Raw genomic sequence first — 21,061 nt, forward strand, 5'->3', positions numbered from 1 at the left:
TAGAGACTCTGCCCTCCCAGGTCCTTCTACTTTTGGGATGTTGTTGGACAAACGGGATCTCTCTTAATTCCAGCAGAGCGCAGGAGAGACTGGAGTTGACATCCTGGGAACCCTTCCCTGTGGAGTGTTTCAAATCTCTTCCCTGCTGTGGAAGAGAATCTTCTTTGGAGTGATGCTTGTTAAAACCCCACTTTGGTTGGTCCTCCTCAAAGCCGACTAGCTCAGGTGGGCATTTGGCAACGCATGGGTGGCCTGGTTGCTTTGCTCGGGGCAGGGGGCTGTAGCGGTCTGGGAATTCAGCCGCCGGAGGCTCCTTCATGGAGGACGTGGGTTCCTCAGTGAGCTCTCCGCTGCTTCCAATCTCTCGGGTGAACTGACAAGTTGGAGCAGTGTAAACGTGGGCCCAGTCCCAAGTAGTCAGTATATTTTAAGGCTCTCAGAGGCACTTGAGAAAGAGGGCTGATAACCAGGAGTGCGGGTGGGCGGCAGGGGGCGGGGCAGGCTGTGACATTCCTGCCAAAATAAATAAATAACACCGCCAGTGGCCTCTTCCATGGCTCACTTACGGTGGTGGAAGGTGGGGGGAGGAGCAGCACGCGTGATTGTCGGCTTGATGAATTCCCCCTGGATGTAATGAGCTGGTTTTCTGCTGTTAATATTGCATCTGCTGATGAAGGCTTCGTTAGGATAATGGAACGAAGCTAAAATATAAATGACTCACTGTCAAGAAACAGCTTTTGCTCGTGTTCTCTTGACAGTTCCCGGGCCATGGCAGCAGTGGCGGCGGCATTCCGTGTCTGTGTGCACTCGATGCGCCTGCACATTTTATACGGTCCCACAAGAAGAGGTGACGCCTGTCTGGGCTTGTAGTCTGTGTGCATCATGAGCCCCAAAGGCTCAGAAGTTTGGGTGGTGGGATGTCTTACTAGGAGGTAGTCCAGGCTACCGGTGGAACCAATGGATGTAGCAACAGAGATGATCCAGTTCAGTCCTGGTGCCTCCCTTGACAGTAACTCGATCTGAGTAGCATATTGGCTTGTTTCTAGTGACAGGTGCTCTGGTAGAACTTATCGGCTTGGGCTCCCTTTGGCAGATGTGTGTCCGTCCACCTCCAAAAGTAAAAATCCTGGTTGCAAAGAACCTGGATTTGGAATACGAAAATCTGATTGCACTTGCTTTTTGCAGAGTTCCTGGTGCTTTGCATGTTTGGCAGCTGGGAGAGAATGGGTGATGACTCCATCTTGGCTTGCATGAGATTTTGAAGAGATGGTATGCCTGTGGATCAGGCACTCCCTTGCTGTGCCTCTGGGGTTGGAGAGATTCTACCCCCATTCCTGACTGGGATGCTTACACAGCATCCCACAGTCCCCCTAGTTCAGTGTGTCAGGTGGCACCAGAGGGGCAGTTCAGCACCACTTGCTGATATTAAGAACGGTAGTGTCTGCTGTCTTCTCTCAGCCTGGGCAGTGGGTTGCTGAGGGAGGCTGGCAGGCCCCGAATTGCAGGCTTTGTGATGCACGGCCGACTTCAGCTTTCCCGTCTGACCTCTGCCCGCCTGTCTACCCACCTGCTTATCTGTCATCTGCTGTTTGCCCAAGAGCAAACCGTGCCTGCCAGCCAACCATAATAAAACAGTCATAGAGCAAACTCACGGGAGCTAAAAAACAAGCTAAATATTCTCATTTCAGAAGAATAACAGCTATGAAAGAGCAATAAAATGAGCAACCCAAAGAATGAAATTTAAAGTGTGTGTTTTTACTTTAAAATTTCTGGAGAAGCAGCTGTAGTGCATTCACCCCAGCCCAGTGGCTTTCCCAGTGGCTGTTTGCTGGTGTTCCTCTGCCTCTCTTTAGATTGTGAGCCCTTTTGGGACAGGGAGCCATTGAGTCTTTTCCTTTGTCTGTAAACCACTTCTCGAACTTCTTTGGTTGAAAAGCAGTATACAGGTTGAGCCTCATTATTCCGTTCCAAGCGCTCACGTGGTTGGCAAAAAACGCACTATAGCAAATCAGTTTTAAAAACAAAGTGTCTTTGCTCCAGTGATTTAAAAACAGCCGTGCTGACCTTTGTGATATACGATAAGAGTCATTAAGAAGACAGTCCATCAATCAGTCCTCCTCTGAGCTCTTACAAGCTCCACTCAGGCCCTTCCTTCACCAATGCAAAGTGATCCCCTTTCTTTCACGTGCTCAGAGGGAAGGGAGGGGTCGCCTGGAGAGAGAAGGATTGATGGATTGTCAGCCTGCTGCCCTCTCTCTCTCTCTCTCTCATTAAGGAGGCTCTTGTTAAAGGACTGTTCAGTTTTTAAAACTGATTTTAAAGGGATGCATTTTTCCCCTTCTCCATTCCTTTGCAGTGGCCATTTGTGTTGAGTCAAATCCGTGTATCCACTCTGTCCATCCCCTGCATAATTTTGTATGTCTCAATCATGTCCCCCCTCAGGCGCCTCTTTTCTAAGCTGAAGAGGCCCAAACGCCGTAGCCTTTCCTCATAAGGAAGGTGCCCCAGCCCCTGCAGAGGAGCCAACCTCTGGCTTGAAATTAAAATTAAAGCACATCCCCACATGACCACATTGTGGTGTGTGCACGCATGTGTATGCATTTATAAACTCTGATGACAAACGTGTGTCATGGTGTTGTGGCAAGGGTAAAAACTGATTCATGGCTTAGCAATGCTATGGACACTCTCCTTCCCTCAGAGTGCCAGGCAGTGAGATGGCATCACAAACTGTTTAAAAAGTTGAGCAGCACCTAAGACCAGAATTTGGGGTGGGGCTGGCAGAATACAGATGAACCCCCAAATCAGGAATGGGCATAGGTTTGATCCAGATTTATTGTTAGATCACTGGGTGATTAGCAGTAGAGCAGCATAATTATATTAGTCTGTTGGAATCCCTGCTCTGCAGTAACCTATAGATATAGGTTTCTCCACATATATGCAGATCATTCCAGTGGATGGCTTGTGGGATGCAGTAGGTATCTGGGGCCTCTATGTTACATCTGACTCGGTACTCTGAGACAACATTTTGCGTGCAGCATTACCCAGAGTCATTATTTTGTACTTGGCTCCATCTGGAGATTCTGGAACAAAGCAAACTAGAACCATGGTTTGGATGCTAATGAATGAGCTGTGGTGAGCCTTGGACTTGGCTTGCTTCTCCCCTCAACTCATCCATCACATGTGAGGGAGGTCACTGAAAACTTGCACTGTTAAATCAACCACAGTTTCCCATGATGTTCAGACTTTAGAAGCTGGAATTAGAATTAGTTTATTCTAATTGCAGTTAGTTAAAATGAGCCAAGATTAAAATCATGGTTGGATCCTGATCTGTTTGCAATAACTACGGTTAGAACAAACCACAGTTTCCACAGTTCAGGTGTAACAGGAAAGTCTAGTTTATTTTACAGTGCAAGTTAGGAGCTTTCAGTTTCTTCCCCTCATGTGTGATGGAGGGGAGTAGAGGAGCAGAAAGGTGAGCGTGTGGGGCCTCTGTCTGAAAAGTTCACCTGCGCTAGTGATGGTCAGGCTTGTGAAATCTGCTTAGATTTTTCCTATAATCCAAAGGTTCACCAACTGGAGTCAGGTGTAAAATAGGGGCTGGGGGTTGGTGGAGCCAAACACAAATGGTGGCTCAAGGATGGAACCAGGATGGAATCTATTGCATTCCATGAGCCATTCACTGGGGTGACCTGAATAAACAACTGTAAACCTCTGGCTGCATAACTACAGACTGGAGAGTCTGCCACAAAATTTTCAAACTGGATCGCAGAAAGTCTGTGTCAAAGGCAATAAATGAGTGCTCCTATTTTACAGGTAGGGAACACTGAGCTTCCAGAGAAGCAGTTAATGCAAGGCCAGCCGGGGCAGATATATATTTTTTAACTTGTTATAGTTGAACTATACAGTGGTGCCTCGCACACCGAAAAACTCGCAAGACGAAAGCGTTTTTGCTATTTTTTCTGGTGACTCGCAAGATGAATTTTCTATGGCCGTGCTTCGCAAGACGAATTTTTAAAATTAAAAAGTTGAAGTTTTGTGCTTGAAATTTTTGAAATCCTCTGTACAGTATGTATGCCTTTAAAGAGCACTTAATAAACACTTTGTAAACCAAATTTGACTTTGTTCTGACTTTTTTTGCCCATAGGAACGCATTAATTAAATTTCAATGCATTCCTATGGGAAACCGCGCTTCGCAAGACGAAATTTCCGCAATACGAAATGACTTGCGGAACGAATTAATTTCGTCTTGCAAGGCACCACTGTAGTTGGGAATGGGAACGTCCTGCTAATCTACTCCAAATCACCCAAAGACCTACCAGTTGATCTCAATCTAACATTGCCCTGCTCTGCCGAAATTCCCTGCTTCTTGCCCTTGCAATTAGGGTGACTTTCACCCAGAGCCTGTCATGTCGAGCATGTGCAGAATGGTTAGGATTCTCTCGCTGCCCCAAATGGTCATTCTCCAGCTTCCCTGCTACTTCATTACCTTAAACACTGCTGTGGTTCAGTTTCGTGCTTCTTTTGACCTTTCCTTTCGGCCTGGTTATGCCATTTAACTACCACCGACACTCGTCCCCGATGCTATTACCTAGGAAACCCACTACTTAAGTGTTCGCTTTTTCCCTCCGCCCCTTTCGCTTTCTGTTTTGGTTCCCCCCCTTTCCTTTTTTGTCCTTTAACATGGTTTTCCTAAAAAGTTTTTTAATCAATCAAATTTCAAGCAGAAAATACGCTCGGTCACGCCTGGTCTTTGGGTCGTGTGACACTCCCCCGGGGTCCTGACAGCTCCTTAAAAGAGGGACTTGGGATGCGGGGGCCAAACAGAATGTTTGCCCAAGAAAAGGATGGTTTCCATGACGCTGTCCCGTCCCCCCCACTGTCTGTCGGGCTGACACAGACCTGGGACTTTTGAAGTAGGAAAAGGAGGGGGAGTGTGCATGTGTGCGTGTGTGCAGGAAGGATAACGAAACAAAACCAAAAAAAGCCCAAAACAAAAGGGAAAGATATGAAGCGGAGGTGGCAAATGGGGTTGTTGGGGGGGCTAGGAAGTATTGGATGCCTTGACAGCTGCCTGAGTTCTCGGGGGTGTCAGCGCATTGGGGAGCCGGTGGGATAGACAGTAATTTAGTCAGCATTCCCATTCTGCATAATCAAGGGTCTCTTAAAAGAAATAATGATAATAAGGTCCATTTTTCATCCCCCTCTTGAGGCATTTGCTCTGGGATCGCCGGTCATCCTGTCACGGAGGGAGAGCGTTCCGGGTTCCTGGTATGCACTCTGTTCTCTGACCTGCCTTAATATTGCAATCGCAACCCTTTATCTTTCAGACTTCGTTCTTGCCTCTTCTTCTGTTTCAGAGCTAAACCAATCCTGGTGGAAAGTCTTAGAAACTTCCCCTCTGGCTTTGCCCAGATTCACCGAAGTTTGGCTGTTTGGATTGGATTTGGGTGGATCTTTGGGTAGCAAATTAAAGGAAGCGCAATGAGATTTTTCTGTCTTGGGTGCTGTGGGTTGGATGGCCAGGCTGCAGCCACCTTGCATTTCAGCCTCTCTTGCACTGTCAAATTCCACCCCTCCCTCACCGTTCTGAATCTCTTCCATATTCTCTTTCTCTCTGTCTGTGCTCTACCCCCTTTTATAATTAATGATTAGCCATAATTGGTTTGCTTAGACAGCCCAAGAGCAAATTAGCAGGAGGTAGTGCAAGGTTACCAAACTGTATGGGGAGTGGTTACAGTGTACAGTTGACCGGGGCAGAAAGAGCGCCAAAGACACTATCCATCTCTCTCGTGCTCACCTCTGCAATGCCCATTAAGATTGTATTTCAGCCTCATGCTTAGTTGGTACTCCAACTGGATGCATGTCATTGCAGTCTTGTCTTGACTGGGACCTTCCCCTGGACACACCGGAAACCTGAGAAAGTGCCCTGCAAACTCCTTGGTGGAAGGGGCTTGCTTCTTACAACCCCTGTGTGTGTGTTTCCATGTGCACTTGTGTGTTGCACTCTCTTGGCTTCCATTTCATTTAGCCCTGCTGAACCCTCTGACCTTGGGCAGACTGAGTTGTTTGCCTTTTGTTTTACATTCTCTTCATCCTGCTTACCTGTCTTTAGTGTGTCCCTCTACAAAAAGTTAGCTGCAAGTTTCCAGGACAGGAACATACGTTTCCCTACTGCCTAGTAAATGTGTTTCCTTCTAGGTCACAAAAATGTGTATCTTTCTGTTTCAGAGAGACCTTCCAGCATGGCTCTCAGTGCCTGCGAGGGACCTGTCTTGCTTTCTTGAGTGGCTTAAGCACCTTTCCCCAACACACCTGCTCTCTGCCTGTGGCAAAACTCTGATCTGGATTGTGTTGGCTTGGCTTATCGGCTGACTAGGGGAGAAGGGACTGGATAGTCTTTCTTTCTTTGCCTGAAAATTCTTTGCATTTTCACTTGGGTTTTCACTACACGCCTGTCCTGGTCCAAAGAGACTTGACGTGCAGCTTCCTTTCTGGTCTGTGAACACTGCCATTGTGTGCCTGCTTCAGGCGGCAGGAGAGTGAGGAAGCCAAAATGTCTTGGGCTGTGTTCATTTTCCCCCCTTCTCTTTCTGACAAAAGTCTGGATCAATAGGAGTGGGTAACTGGAGATGATTATCGGCCCGGCATGTGAATGGCAGGTTGTGAAACCGATGGAATCTCCCTTTCTCTTCTTGGCAACAGGCTTCAGATGGCTCTGCAATTCCCATCTCTCTCTCTCTCTCTCTCTCTCTCTCTCTCTCTCTCTCTCTCTCAGTGCCATTTGGCCACCCTGAGAGAGGGGAATCACTTGTGTGTTTGGAGCTTGGCTTCTGAAAAAGTGTTGGAGCTTAATCCAGAAAGATTTGCCACCCATCCTGTCATGGAGGCCAGGCCAAGCCCTGTTCGTGAGAATGCCATAGGCAAGGGTCTCTCTTCCACCAGGCTGAGCTCTGGTGGGCACTTTCTCTTGGCAAGGAGTCAGTCTCTTGCCTGTATTTGTGGGCACTGAGTTGAGTTGTGAGCTGCTTCTGAGAAGGAAGGCTGAACTCGGGGGGGGATTTGAGATATCTGTGTCATTCCTAACACTAAGCAGTTCTTCCTTACTCTCACTGTTCTGCAAAATCAAGGCTACCTTTCTCCCCCCCCCCCACGCACACACAGACACTCCCAAAGTGGCCTCTACATTGTCATAAACTGGTAGGTTTTGAGGATGCTTGCTACGTTTGCCACCTTTTTCCCCCTTGATGGAGATCTTGTGACCTGAGTTACATTGTCAGGAAATGGGGTTGCAGTTGGAATGGTGGACTTAGACCTGGATTCAAATGCTTGCTCAACCACAAAGCCCACTTGAGAGGTCTTGCTCCCAATACTATTACTCAACCCTCCTATATCACAGGATTGTTGTGAGGATAGCATATTGTCTGAAGATAGCCATGTAAGCTGCCTTGAGCTCCTTGGAAGAGAATGAGAAGCAGTAATAGTCTTTTCAGACTAATTCAGTCTGAATTCAGGCATAATTCAGTCAGTGAAACCTTTTTCCCCCTCACCACAGCCTCTCTGTGATTGAAAGAGCTGTGCCTGTTGTATTTCAGCCTGTCAGCACACTGCCACAAGCATGGGAACCATAAACAAGATGGCAGCTATACTTGGGTATGATAACTGCCTTGGCCAAACAAGTAGCCTCACTTCCTGTTCATCTTCAGAGTTCTTTATACCAGTGTTTCTCAAACTGTAGGTTGGGACCCACTAGGTGGGTCCCAATTCATTTCAATGTGCATTTTATTTTTAATATATTAGACTTGATGTTATCATGGTATGTGAGTGCATTTGGGGAAATGTGACAGATCTGTACTTTTAACTGGCTATATGTTTTTAACAATGGTAGTCAAAGGGGCTTAATCCTGAGTAAGAGTGGATAGGATCGCAGCCTTTGGATGTTTGGGGATTTTTTTTTAAACAGATCAGCAACTCCTTGGGAAGGTAAGGAGGGTTGTTCTTTATTTTCTTTTTTTAAACATATTTATTGTAAACTTTTAATAACTTGATTGATTGATTGATTTGGTTGTATGGGAGTTGTTAAAATGTTCCTGCTTGATGATGTCACTTCTGGCCATGATATAACTTCCAGGTTAATGACATCACTTCCAGTGTGTCCCAACAGATTGGCATTCTAAAACGTGGGTCTTGGTGCTAAAAAGTTTGAGAATCATTGTTGTGCAGTAGTGGGCCTTGCTATGATCTGTCAGGTTCAGTATGTTTTAAGCTGATACAAACTATGTAGAGGATTTGGGGAAGGGAAGCAAAAGAAGATAAAGGATTCTAAAACTGAGCTGTTGGGTTTCATTTTTGTAGATATTTGCCCATGTGTTTTCATTTTTCCTGCACTACTGTCTCACTGAGACCTATTTTAACAAGCCAAGGTCCCACAGAAAGGACCAGAGATTACTAAACAAAGCTGCCTTCACAAAGGACAATTCCTAAAGTCTTTTGGTGACACTCATGGCCAGCTCTTCTAGTCAGAGTAAGATATTGTTCTTGGGCAATAGAGTTGGGGCACCTTTAAATGCCAAAAAGTGATCAGTTGTTTGTTTTATTTGATACGGGGTCAGCAGTATCTGGGGTTGGACTTGGGGTGCTCCTAAAGCCAAATAGGTTTCTGACTGGTTTAAAATCTATCCAATGTTACAGTATAAGCAAGTCTGCATGAATATCCCCAAGGTGGTCTTTAGGTCATGTTGACTCATTCATGTTTATTGCACCTTCTGTGCTTCTGGGTGTGGGTTTGTTCAGAAGTCAGTCCACTAAGTACAATGAGGCTTACTCCACATTGCGTGTTTAATTACATGCTAAATCACTTTCTGTCCAAGCATCCCACATGGACTCATTGGTTGGGTTGGGGCATAGCAGCTAAACCTTGGTTTAGTGCAGTGGTTTGCCCCAGCCTGAGGGCCCTGGCCTCTTTCCCCTTAAGGGACGGGGGCAGGGAGGAGGCAGGGAGGAGGCAGCGACGCAATCCCCAGGATCGCGCCGCTCAGGAGGGCTGCAGGGACTGGGATGCACTCACCAGTCCCTGCAGCAGCCTATCGGGGGTGTGGGGAGCTTTGCGCAAACGTCTGCAGTGCTCCCCAGGCCAGCAAAAGTGATAGTGGAGATTGCACTCCACTTCCACAAAACCGGAAGTGGAGCGCAGTCGCTCTACTTTCACTTCTAACTAGCTGGGGAGCCCTGCAGATGCTCGTGCAAAGTTCCCCACACCCCTGAGTGCATCCCAGTCCCTGCAGCCCTCCTGAGCGGCGCGATCCTGGGGATCACATCTCTGCCTTCCCCTGCCCCCGCAAGGACTTACAGTGGTGCAAACTCTCCTAGAGAGTTTGAATACTGCTGCTTTAGTGAAAGAGCATTGGGCTCATGTGCTCCTCCCATCATAGGCCCTGGTTCCTTCCCTCATTTCCTGATTTGACATCAACCATGACATCTGAATTGGGTAAACTGGTTTGTGTGAAGAGCAGGTTGCCTCTGAACCCAATTTGGGACATCGCAGCCTCTCTGTATTCGATCATCTTGGCTTAACCATATGCACTATCCCAGTGTTTCTAAACTGTGGGTTGGGACCCACTAGGTGGGTCACGAGCCGATTTCAGGTGGGTCCCCATGCATTTCAATATTTTATTTTTAATATGCTTGATGCTACCATGGCATGTGACTGCATTGGGGAAATGTTACAGATCTGTTTTTTTTAACAGGCTACTTTGTATAGGCTTTTAACAATGATAGTCAATGGGACTTATTCCTGGGTAAGTGTGGGTAGGATTGCAGCCTAGGATTGTTAAAAATTTTCCTGCTTGCTGATGTCACTTCTGGTCATGATATGACATCACTTCCAGTGGCTCCTGACAGATTCTCATTCTAAAAAGTGGGTCCCAGTGCTAAAAGCTTGAGAGCTGCTGCACTATGGCCTTCGCAGACTCCATCCCACGTTGCAGAACTTTCACAAGTTCTGCCACTGAGTTTGCAAGGATCATCAGGTAATGGAACACTTCCTGAGAGCTTCTCCATCAGAAGACATCAGAAACGACCCTTGCCCTCTGTTACTGACCGAGCCTGCAAAGTCATCCAGTAGACAGAGAGAGAAAGTTTTCTGCGGCAATAGCGGGGAGCTGCCCTGGTTGTGGCTCTGCTGGTGTCTGCGGTTCCTTTAAGATGTGAACGGCGGGGGAATTGTGCGGCAGTGCCAGCTTTCATTCAGAGGCGCCTCTCCACCGTCTTTGCTTTTCCCCCGCCCCCCTTCGGAAACTTTCCTGCTCAATTGTTATGTGCGATCCGATCTGAAAGTTACTCTCTAAGCTTCTTGTCACATTTTGACTTAATGAAGTGCAACTGAAGTGGGAATTGGGGTTCATCACGCCAGTCTCTCTGTACTCCCTTGTTGTCAGAAAACAGGGGCGGTTGGGGACCGTAATGCAACGCTGCAAGTCGTTATCATTCCGGTCAGTCTGTTTAACACAAAATTAAACAAAGAACTAATTAGTGCCTCATGAATTAATAAATGCGCAGTTGCTGGGGAGGAAGACGGGGAAAAAGGTTGTTGAAGAAAAGATATTGGAAAAAGTCAAATTAGGAGGTGGTGAGATGGGAAGGGGGAAAGGCAGGCCCAGAGTCCACTTTGGCACATGGAAAGTTTTGCCTGCCCTGCTGAGACTGTTCTGAGCTGAGTGGCTGGAAGTGAAATGGCTCCAGGACACAGTGTGTAGTCCAGCAAACGAGGCAGGTTCCAGGGGAAGTGTGACTCTTCATACGGCAAGCTCTTTGCTACCGGTCGTGGCGGCTTCCCACGTGAAGAAGGGGACAGTGTGCCCTGCTGTCTGAAGAGGCAGGTGGTGTGTACAGCCTGTACTTCAATAGTGAGGAGGGAAATGCAGTGCTCTGAATATTCCAGCCCCTCCCCTTTTTAGAGCTATTTGTTTCTTGAGATGTCATGCCTTGTATTACCAGTCGCAGAAAAGACTCAAAGTGCAGTTTGAAAGTAACTGGCACAGCTCACAGTGAGTCTTGGGGCGGGGGTCTTTCCCAGCCCTACCTGGATTGATCCCAGGACAGGGTAAAAGTCCTTGGCTGACAATACATTTACATGAGTTTCAGAATTTGGCTGTTCTGGGTGCTAAATCTGTGCTTCAGGGCTGCATAGTAGACATGGACCTGTTGTTACAACACCCTCCTCTTCCTGCCTAGGTGCTTTTCTGCCTCTCTCACCCGTCATAGTTTGAGGAATAAGCAGGATAAAAAGAGGCTACTTGGTTTCATTTCATTTCTTATTTTTCAGATTCAGAACCTTGCACAGTGACATAGAAGATGTTTCACCCTCGATATTTGGGAAAGTTGGCTTTGGTTTCTTGGAAGTAGTGGTGGGTTTGCTATATATAACCTGTAATGCTATATAGTCATAGTGTGATTGGGAGAATGTTGCTGGTTTTACTATTACAATTATTTGCTTCCTGGGGCATTTTGGGATGGAGGAGTTCTTGTCGCTTGTGTTACCTTCTTGTGGTTCTGCCCCCCTTTCCCCTCTGTTTTTCCTGGCTGTCGCATTGAAAATAAATCCTGGATTTGGCCATTTAAACCCTATGATGTGTAGATGAGAGGAAGAATCAGTGGGGTTCCGAATCTGTGCGCTGGGGAATAATAGGGTCCTATTTCGCAGGCTTGTTGTGAGGGAAGCTGCTGTAAAGCGTACAGTTCTTTGCGCTGCTCTGGACTGACACAGCTACCCCTCTGGATTTTGTTTGCAGGGGGTCTTGTGGCACCCTGAAGGACAAACACATCCTGCAGGATAAGCTTTTGTGCACTGCATCCCTTTATGAGTGAGTGAAGAGTGGGAAGAAGAACAGAAGAGGCAAAGGGGTGGGGGCTGGTGCCACATTGCTGGCCGGACTTTTAAGGACTTCGACTTTCTGCTGACAATCTTCCTTTTCTCTCTTAGGTAGCTCAGTCTGAAAGAGAGCGAGAGCGAGAGAGACTCTCAGGGCTGGGCTGCCCATCCCTTTGCGGTCCCATTGCATTTGATCCTCAACAAAATCTCCCAGCGTTTTGAGTCCCTCCTGCTTCCGGAGGAGCGTGGGGTGTCTTTTCTTCAAGTCTGCCACAATAGCAATTTTTAATCCCCGATTAAGAATGCCCCAGAAAGGAAGACACGTGTAATACACGCGCATAGCACATGCAGGCAAACCCCTGGGTTCTTTGGGGGCATTTGCAGTCCAGCTTTTGAAGGCCTTCGCTGAGAGCACCCAGTGCGTTGGCAGAGGTTTGGACGGTAGGGGAGAACTGGGCCCCTGTCATGGGGGGCGGACATCCGCCCGCCCGATCCTTGCTGTCCCTGCCTTGAGAAACGGAGTGCATCCCGGCTTTCAACATCGGCTCATTGTCTGTCAGGCAGAGCTGGTGGAGGAGGAGGAGGAGGAGAGTCCATCCTTAAGAGGACATGTCAAGTACAATTAGCGTTATCTGTCTAAATATGTGCTGGGAACACAGAATACAAGCGCAGGCCTGGGTGGCTTTAATGGAGACATATGCAAGGTCAGCCCGCCTCTTGCAATCCCCCAATCTGATTTGGGGGATTACACATTCTAAGTAAATTGGCGTTATTCCTCTTGCATCATTGATAAGCCGCGGCCAAAATAATAAGGGGTCGAAGGGGGAGGGAGACGGAGTGGGGGGGCTGCTGGAGCCGTTTTTTCCCCCCCTTTTAAAAAAGAAGTCAATCAATGGGTTAGGCACGGAGTGGGTGGTGGGGGAAATAAAGCGGCTGCCGGCATCCAGGAGTGGGCAGGGAGAGGGAGAGAGCAGAAGATGGAAAAAGAGAAGAGGAAAGGGTGGAAGAGACAGGAGGACAGCTTCACCCATGCTGGAGTCGGTTGGCTTATTTTCAAGGATCAAGACCTGGTCCTGGAAAAAAGAAGCAGTCACTGGCAAGATCTCCTGTCATGTTCCTTTCCTTGCATCTCTGAGTAACTGACACTTTTCTGAGGTGGTGAAGAAGGAGTTTCGGGTCTGGGAAAATGGGGGGCTTTGAGCACCAGGTTCTCCCTTACAAACTAGCAGTCATAGTTTGTAGTTTGATATGCGCATAGTTTGATATGCGGACATCATGTCGCATAGTGAATAAGAATGGAAAACACCAAACCTGGACATTCCTAGTTTGCAGTTTGCCTCCCCCACCAAATCATTTGTTGTCCTCTAGCAAACAGTTCCAATCTATAATATGGGGGTAGTTCTGGCCTACCTTATAAGTCTGTTGTAAGGATTACTCAGAGAATACGTAGGAAGATCTTACTGTACTTGAAATGCACTGTTCAGGCACTCTGGTCCCAATCCTATTGTGGTCTTCTATCTCCTTTCTCCCAGGCCACCCTGAACATTTTCAGTCATGAAATTTATGTCTGCAAAGTGGTGTAGGTCCAAGGGGACACATGGGCAGCCTATCCAGGGGGGTTTGGAGGGATATTTGCTGCTATTTAAAATATTTAATTGGTATATCAGTAGTGATTAGTACATTAGTAAATTAATATGTACTAACATTTAAAAAAAACCGTTTTACTTACCTCCTGCTGGCTGTTCAATTGCCCCCCCTCCCGTTGGACGCAGCATGTGTCTTGTTGGCATGGCTGCATTATCCCCAGGGGTGGGGGACAGGATTGGGCAATTAGTTTGTGAACTGCTGAGAAAGGGAAAGGCAACTTTAGTTGGCCATGAAGAAGATGGGAATGTTCTGTGTGACATTCCCCCCCCCCCCCCACACACACATCTAACAGGTAACTTCACACACCCCCTTAGTCTTTCCAACTGGAGTGTTTTGGTTGGTCCTCTCCCGTCACAGCTCTCCCTCTCTCTAGAATGCTCGGGGGAGCCCCCTTCACCGCTGCAATGGAGGGCTGTTTCCAGAGCTGCTACTCTACCAGCTCCCTTGAATATGCTTTTTTTTTTTTTTTTAATGGGAAGGGGGCGGACAGAGTGGCACAAAAGGGCAGCACCAGAAACAGTTTGGGCTTTCCCAGGAAATGACTCCCAAATGCTGCCTCCCAGGACCACAGCAGAAAGTCACTTTGTGTGTCCCAAGTGGGATTTTTCACCAATGGTCAGGGATCTGCTTTGCCTGTAAGAGTCTTCTCTGTCTGAAGCCCTGGGGAGCTGCTGCCAATCTGTGTAGACATTTCTGAGCCAGACGGGCCAAGGGCCTGACTCGGGAGGATGCAACTTACTGTATTCTACAGGTGCAGAGCATGCGCCGAGAATCCTGGAGCAAAAGGACCCTCAGACCTGTGCTTGGGTGGGGTGCCGTCTCAATTCCCTTCCGGCAAACCCAAAGCCGTCCCTCTCTTTTCAGTTCAAAGTAATTGAGCACCAGGCAGAATTAAGAATTTTGTTGCACGTGACCCAAGTCAAACAACCTGTGTGTTATGTGCCATGTTGGACATAGCCAACAGAGCTATGTCCAATACAGAGCATACAGAGCAGCCGAACCTCCCCGCACCTTCCCCTCTTTCAGTGGGAGAAGAGAGCCTGTTACCAGCTGCTTTCTTAGCAGCTGTCTCTGTTTTCCCCCTCGCATCACCACTCCTCCATATAGAGAGGGCCCCATCCGGAAGTCTCACGACACGGTTTTTCTTATGCTCCGTCACAGTTTTGGAACATATGGCTCTAAATAATTCAATTTACTTTGCATGAGTGTGTGTGGATTTTTTTTTTCTGCAACTGTTGTTTTTCCTCTTCTGTTTTACTTTTGAGTCTGTCCAAGTTAGCCCATGGGGGGTCAGTGGAGCTGTTGGCAGGTGGGGGGATGTACCTGAAGAGAAATGCAGGCCTCACACAGTTCCTTGAAATTTCTACTGCATAGGACAGAGGATGTGATTCCTGCACAGTGATGGTGCCCCCCCCCCAAAAGCACCTGCACAGCACAGAGGAAGAAGAGGGTGGGTGGGTATTGAGCATTCACATTTGTTTTTGTTTTTTTTCAAAATAGCAGTGACTTACACCAGCATGACCTCTGTGTCGCTTAGTACTGTACTATAATGTAATTAACTACTGCTGTCCTCCTATGCTGTGCTCTTCCAGGCCCAGAAAGATAAAACCACAGTGCTTTTGTGTTGAGTAAGGGAAGGTGGGATATATGCATCTGAAAATAAAAGGTCTTGCTCCCAGTGAAGGTTGATCTGCCTTCCTCTTTCCAGTTAAGCATGACATTGTGAGCAGAAAGTGAGTGTCACTCTAGTCCAGTGATTCCCAAACTTTTTTGACTGCTGTCTCCCTTGACCTGCAGTTTCCTATTAGGACCTCAATCCTATACATTGTATAGGGCAGTGGGTTTTCACAAGGATTCTTCAGCTCCCCAGCTGGTTTCCGCAACTCCCTGGGGAGCCACAGCTCAGAGTTTGGGAACCACTGCTCTGTGCGCTCTGTCCAGTCTTTTCTGATCAGGAGGTCTGATGCACTTGGACTCTGCCCCAGAGTTTTTGAAAGATCCCAGGTGAATCAGCAGTCAGTAGCCTGCAGTAACGTTGACGCCAAGTGATCCCCATCTGGTCAAAACCCACAGTGGGGGGGGGGGGCACCTAGCAGTTGTTCCAGTGGTAAACTTGAACCCCTCAGTGTGCAGTGTCTCTGGGTATTAACCACCTTCCTTTTTCTTTTCATTCTCAGGATGAAGTGACTTCCCAGCTTAAAAACAGTAAATCCTTTGAGGAATCCGATTCCCAGTCATCGAAAGGTAGGAGAGGCTACCAAGACCACCAATGGGTATGTCCGCCCACACGGGTCCTTTTTCTTTTCTACTTTTCTGTGTCTCTGTGGCAGTTTGACACTCCGGTCCACTTGGCTGGCCTTGTCTGTGGTTTTTATATGTTCTGATATGACTTGAAGCTCAGGGGGCAGAGACACACCACTTGGGACACAAAGAAGCACGGAGTGCAGGCTACCTGCTTGGTGTAGTGCTGGGCCCTTCAACTTGGTCAGGTATTGTGCAGAGAGAGTGGCAGTCCTGGGGCTTCCAAGCAGCACAACTACCTTTGTTCAGGTGATCTGATCTAGTGGAACAACCGTAGCTTGGTGATAGAATCGTCCCTCTCTTCATGTTAAGGACGTATTTGGGTGGGAGGAAAAGCAAGTATGTAAGTTCGAGGAGTATGTTTATTTCTTACATTGATCCCTGCCTTTATTCCATCCTGAAATTCAAGGCGGCATACATGGATTTCTCAGGTGGGCTCCCATCCAGATCCTGACAAAACTTTGACCTGCTCAGCTTCTGCAAGTGTTATCCCTGGAAAAAGCCCCATGTAATGGGATTTGCAAATCTTCTTGATCTTTGACCTGATTGTCAGCACATGGTGATGGAAATCTGGACATTTTGAGACTGGCAAAATGCTGGCTCACTCTTACCTGATTTATGAAAGCAACCTGTACAGAACAGCAGGCTTCATTTTGCAAGTGGCAGATGGGCCCCTGTGGCAGAACTCGGTGCATGTTGGAAGCTCATGTGCTTCAGTGCATCACTGCAAGAAAAACCTCCCCATGCATAAACACAGAAAGCTATCATATTAAGGGACCAGAGCCCCTTTCCTATAATGGAAAGCTGTTGTGTTAGCAGGAAAAAAGGCAATTAAAGGGTGGACACGATGGAGGCTTACAGAACCAAGCCTGGTGTGGAGGAAGCGGTTAGAGAAGTTTTTCTTCCTTGTGATACTCCCTTTGGATCTCCCAGTAAAACTGCTTGACAGGAGATTCATTGCAGATGGAAGCACATCCTTCTTCACAGAGCACATGCTTTACTTACAGAACTCTCTGCCACAAGATGCAGCAATGATTGCTAACTAACTGCCCAGTCCTCCTCAAGGCCTATAGCAGTACCTCACACAGACTGCTGCCATAAACCCCATTCTGGCAGCTCAAAAGCTACACTGCCTTTGTGTACTATGGAGCCACTGGTGCAATCAACTAGTGGCTACACACATGTGCCAGTGGCTCCTGGACGCCCCAGGAGAGCAGGTAAGGTGGCAGCAGGGGCAGTTTTGGGCAGGATCAGGGCAGGGATTGTGTCAAACCAGGGGCGAGAGGGGCAGCAGATGCCAAGGTCCTATGCCCTTTTCTCTGGCCCAACATGCTCCTTGCATTCCTCTGACGTACACCAGCTAAATAGCTTGCGTAAGTCCGAGGAGACCCATTGGCAGACTGGCGGGTTATGGGGAGTCAAGTAAAAATTATTTCTGTTTATTACCTCCACCAGGCTGTCCACCTCCGCCAGACTGGCATGCCACATCAGCTCACTGCATTGTGCAGACTGGTGAGGGATAGGATGGGGCTGTTAGATGTGAAGGGGGCTTTGTCACATTCTTGTTGGGATAGACCCAGCAGTGGTTGTTAGACATGACGGTTTGATGGCGCCCCAGGTCCAGGGGCATCCTGCTTCTGAATGCTAGTTGCTGTGGCGTGGGGGAGGACCCTTCATGGACTTGTCAGAGGTGTCCGACTGGCCACTGTGGGAAGTGAGATGCTGAACCTGTGGCAGTTCTTACAGAGGCCCATCCATGGCTGTTGACCACACTAGTGAAACAGGTCTCCCAGGGTCAGTGGCAGTCTTCCTCTGAATGCCAGTTGCTGGAGTCCTGCAGGGAAGGGCCGTCACCTGCTTTAGGGGCTTCTTGGAGGCTTCTGGTTGCTTCCTCTGGGAAGCAGGAACCTGGGCTTGACTTGCTGGACTTCCAGCTTGATCCAGCAGGGCTTTGGTCACTTAAGCTCAGAACCACCTCCCTAAGATACTAGTCTCCTACCTCCAGGGCCCTTGATTTGTACTGAGACACTTCCAGTCCAACATGCCCCTTGCCTGTAACCCAAAGGACCACCTCAGCAAGTTGCGGAGAATGAGCCTCTTGCCTTCATCCTACCAATTGGCCTGGCAATTCCTGCCCTACTCTGGGTGTCTTGTCTGTAGCCAGGTGTTGGGTGTGCAAGGGGGGCCTCTGCCTCATCTGAGGACCACGAGAGGCCAGGGCCCGGTGGTGTCAGAGGTGACCGGTGGAAGGCCAGTGTTATGTAAATATTTTCTGCTGCAACATGGCAGGAGTGGGTACGCCTTGCACATCCATCCATCATCAGCAGGGGCCTCTCAGGGAGCAGACAGAGGCAGCATGTGCCCTGCTCATAAACTGTTTGTTTTCTTTTCTGTCCCTTTTGGTTTGGGGGCGCCCCACTGGCTGCCCGACTCCGGGCTTTGTCCTCTGAAGCTCTCCAACCCGCCCGCTTGGCCCTTCGCTCCCCGCGCACGGCCCCCCCAAGACCTCTCTGGTTTGCCTTTTGCGGCTTCTTTCTCTGACTTCAAAGGCTCTCTTTATTGTCTCGAGATCGGCAGGCAATGGCCCTGAAATGCGATCACAGCCGGGCGCAGTGTAGGTCACCCCCCCAGCACCCTGCCTCGAGTGCTCAAAGGAAGAGGCGGATGCTTCCCTTTGCATACTCCACAGCCCTGGTTACAGCTTTCTTCCTCCTGCCCTGCAAGGCTCCCCTTTCCCTCCCTCCCCCTTTGCCTCCACGCACACTCCCTGCTCTGTCTTGCTGTGCCCTCTCTCCTCCCTTCTCCCTTTCCACAGCCATCCACAAGGTTCTGTGACTGGTTTCCATGAACCGCTGGCGATGCCATGTTGAGCTAGCCCAGAAGTGAAGGAGGCCTCCTTTCAAAGTAAACAGGTGTCATCTCCCCCACCCCTTTCCACGCTGACCTGCTCCCTCTTCTTCTTCTCTTCCTCCAACGAGGGGATGGAAGGAGAGAGTGGCAGGGCTGATGGAGTTGTAACTGGCCCTCCTGAGCTGGAGGTGCAAACTCTCTGACCTTGCTGTGCAGGCAGCAGGAAGGAGATGCTGCCTGGCTCCTGCGGGTGGCATTGCACTGGAAGGCTCCTGCCCTGTGCAGTTCATGGGAAGGGCTGTCCGGTTCCTGGGCACCCTGGCAAGCACACGCATTGCAGCCTTCCGAGTGGAGCCGTCCTCAGCCTCCCTTCCCCTCTGGAAGCAGAAATGTGACTGGCCACATTTGCCCAACAGCCACCTATGGCTCATTCCAGAGCCTATTTTGCAGCCTCTCCCTCTGGCCCTTTTTTTCTTCTCTGCACGATGAGTCCTCAGCAGCTCTGCTTCCTGTTTCTTAAACTGCCAGTTCTGTTGCAGGGACCTTGTTTTCCCACCAGTAATTTGTTGCTGAGCAAATGCCATTTTCCTTCCAGGAGGCACAGCCCTTGCAAGGGTCACAGCCCTCGCCCTTAGCTTGTACCTGCACCTTCCACAGGGAGGACAAGAACCCCCTTCCGGGTCCCTTATCCTGCTTGCATCGTTTTCTCATTTAAAGTCCCATTTCACTCGTTGTCGTTTTTCAACTTCTTTGCAGTAGTTTCTACTCTGTCCCACACAAGCACAGGAGTGCTTATGCAGCTTTTACATAAACCAGGGTGATGAATGCTGCAATAATCCAGTCCCCTGGCCCAAAATTAATCTACCTTGTATCGTGTTTTGTTTGTCCTTTGACGCCTGGGCCGCTCCCCTCTCCCACACATACTTCCTTGATTTGTTTGGGGTTTTATGTTTGGAGTCACCAGTGGGAGAGTGGCTTTGTCCCCCACATGAAAACCACCTTCTCTTCTGTGTCATGGAGGCACGACCTTGTGCAATGACGCTAGCACAAGTAGAACACCAAAAGAATAATGCCAGTTTTTTTTCTTCCCGGTCCAGCAAAGCCCTTTCAGTTTCTCTCTCTCTCTCTTTCTCTCATCTATTCGGAAGCCTTACTTTACTTCCCTGTCACCCTAATTGATTGCATTAACCTTTCAGCGTATTGGATTTCCCCGGCTTCGTGTGGAGAGCACTGTGCAATATGCTCATGATCTGGGCCGTAATGGACAGGGAGCAGTCAACAAGCCCCCTTAGCCAACAGGTGCCACTGACAGATGGGCTTTCAGTGGGCTGGGAGATGAGGGGATGGAGAGAGCGGGCCTCACACAAGCGCCATATAAAGGCTCAGCCAAAGGGAACGTGCTGAGTGTTATTGCAGAGGCAAGCAGCTCCTGTGTGTGCTTGAGGCTTTGGTGATGATTTGGGCATGCTTGGAAATCACTGGCAAATGTATACGGAGCTCAGTGGGTGGAGTGATTCTGGCGTCTCGCGCAGAAGGCCAGTCAGTGCCAGAAGTAGCAGCCTAGATGACTGATGGCCTTGACTCAGCCTAAGGCAGCTTCCTCCGAACAGTGAGGGTGGGGGGATTTTTCTCGCGCTCCAGATGAAATGGATCAGTGTTGTCAGTGATTGTGGAGTAGAACCTTCATGTGCAGAGGCAGTTGACCCCTGATTACCAGGTGCTGGGGCAAGCAGGTGGGGGAAGACTGTTGTCTTTCTTGCCCACTTGGAGGTCACAATATGGTAGAAAGAGAAATCTGGATTTTGTTCTTTGAGCATTTTCTGGCTCCATGAACCTGAAACAGTTCCTGGGGGGGGGGGGGAGACATACTCAGTCAGGTTCTGTTACTCCTTGTGCAGGTGACACTAAGCACAGGTGCATCATGGGTGCTTTGACACTGGGTGAGGAGAAAGAGGCAGGGGCAACAGCACATGGAGCAAGGCTGGTTGGCACAGAATGTACCCTTCCCCTCCTAAAACCGAACCTTTTAGTCATGTGCAAGGCTGAGCATGTGCATGTGTGTGGGTGGGAGGGCTGCATCAGGTCACCTTTCCATCTTGAGGATGCCCTAACTGTGCACGGTCATGATGATGAGAGTGTTTCCTGGCACCAACAGATATACATTTTATTGACAACTTTTTGCAGTGTCTGGAGCAAATAAAAGTGACTGGAAGTCGATATGGCAGTCAGTTTACCAAGCTGTCCTGTAGATGTTATAGGGTTAAAAAGTAAATATTTGTTTGTGATTCTCCATTTCTGCTTAGCTTCACAATTGTACCCCTGCCCTATTTATAACTTTTGTGAGTGCTTTCCAGCAAAGATACAGAATAGTACTGAGGCCATGCTTTGAATTTATCT

The 21,061-nt window shown here is 48.6% G+C and overlaps 1 protein-coding gene across 5 annotated transcripts in view; it reads left to right on the plus strand.

Moving 5' to 3' along the window:
- Positions 1–21,061, plus strand: part of CASZ1 (castor zinc finger 1) — a 299,498-nt gene that overhangs the window by 129,054 nt on the left and 149,383 nt on the right. For 3 of the 5 annotated variants that reach the window (XM_066636960.1, XM_066636963.1, XM_066636961.1), the window contains one exon: positions 15,691–15,786. In XM_066636960.1, coding sequence (XP_066493057.1) covers positions 15,783–15,786 — 4 coding nt within the window. In that variant the 5' untranslated portion in view covers positions 15,691–15,782. The remainder of the gene's footprint in view (positions 1–15,690; positions 15,787–21,061) is intronic. The other 2 variants (XM_066636962.1, XM_066636964.1) reach the window with 1 other exon arrangement.

This window comes from Tiliqua scincoides, chromosome 9, assembly GCF_035046505.1.
Source record: "Tiliqua scincoides isolate rTilSci1 chromosome 9, rTilSci1.hap2, whole genome shotgun sequence".
NCBI classification, from domain to species: domain Eukaryota; kingdom Metazoa; phylum Chordata; class Lepidosauria; order Squamata; family Scincidae; genus Tiliqua; species Tiliqua scincoides.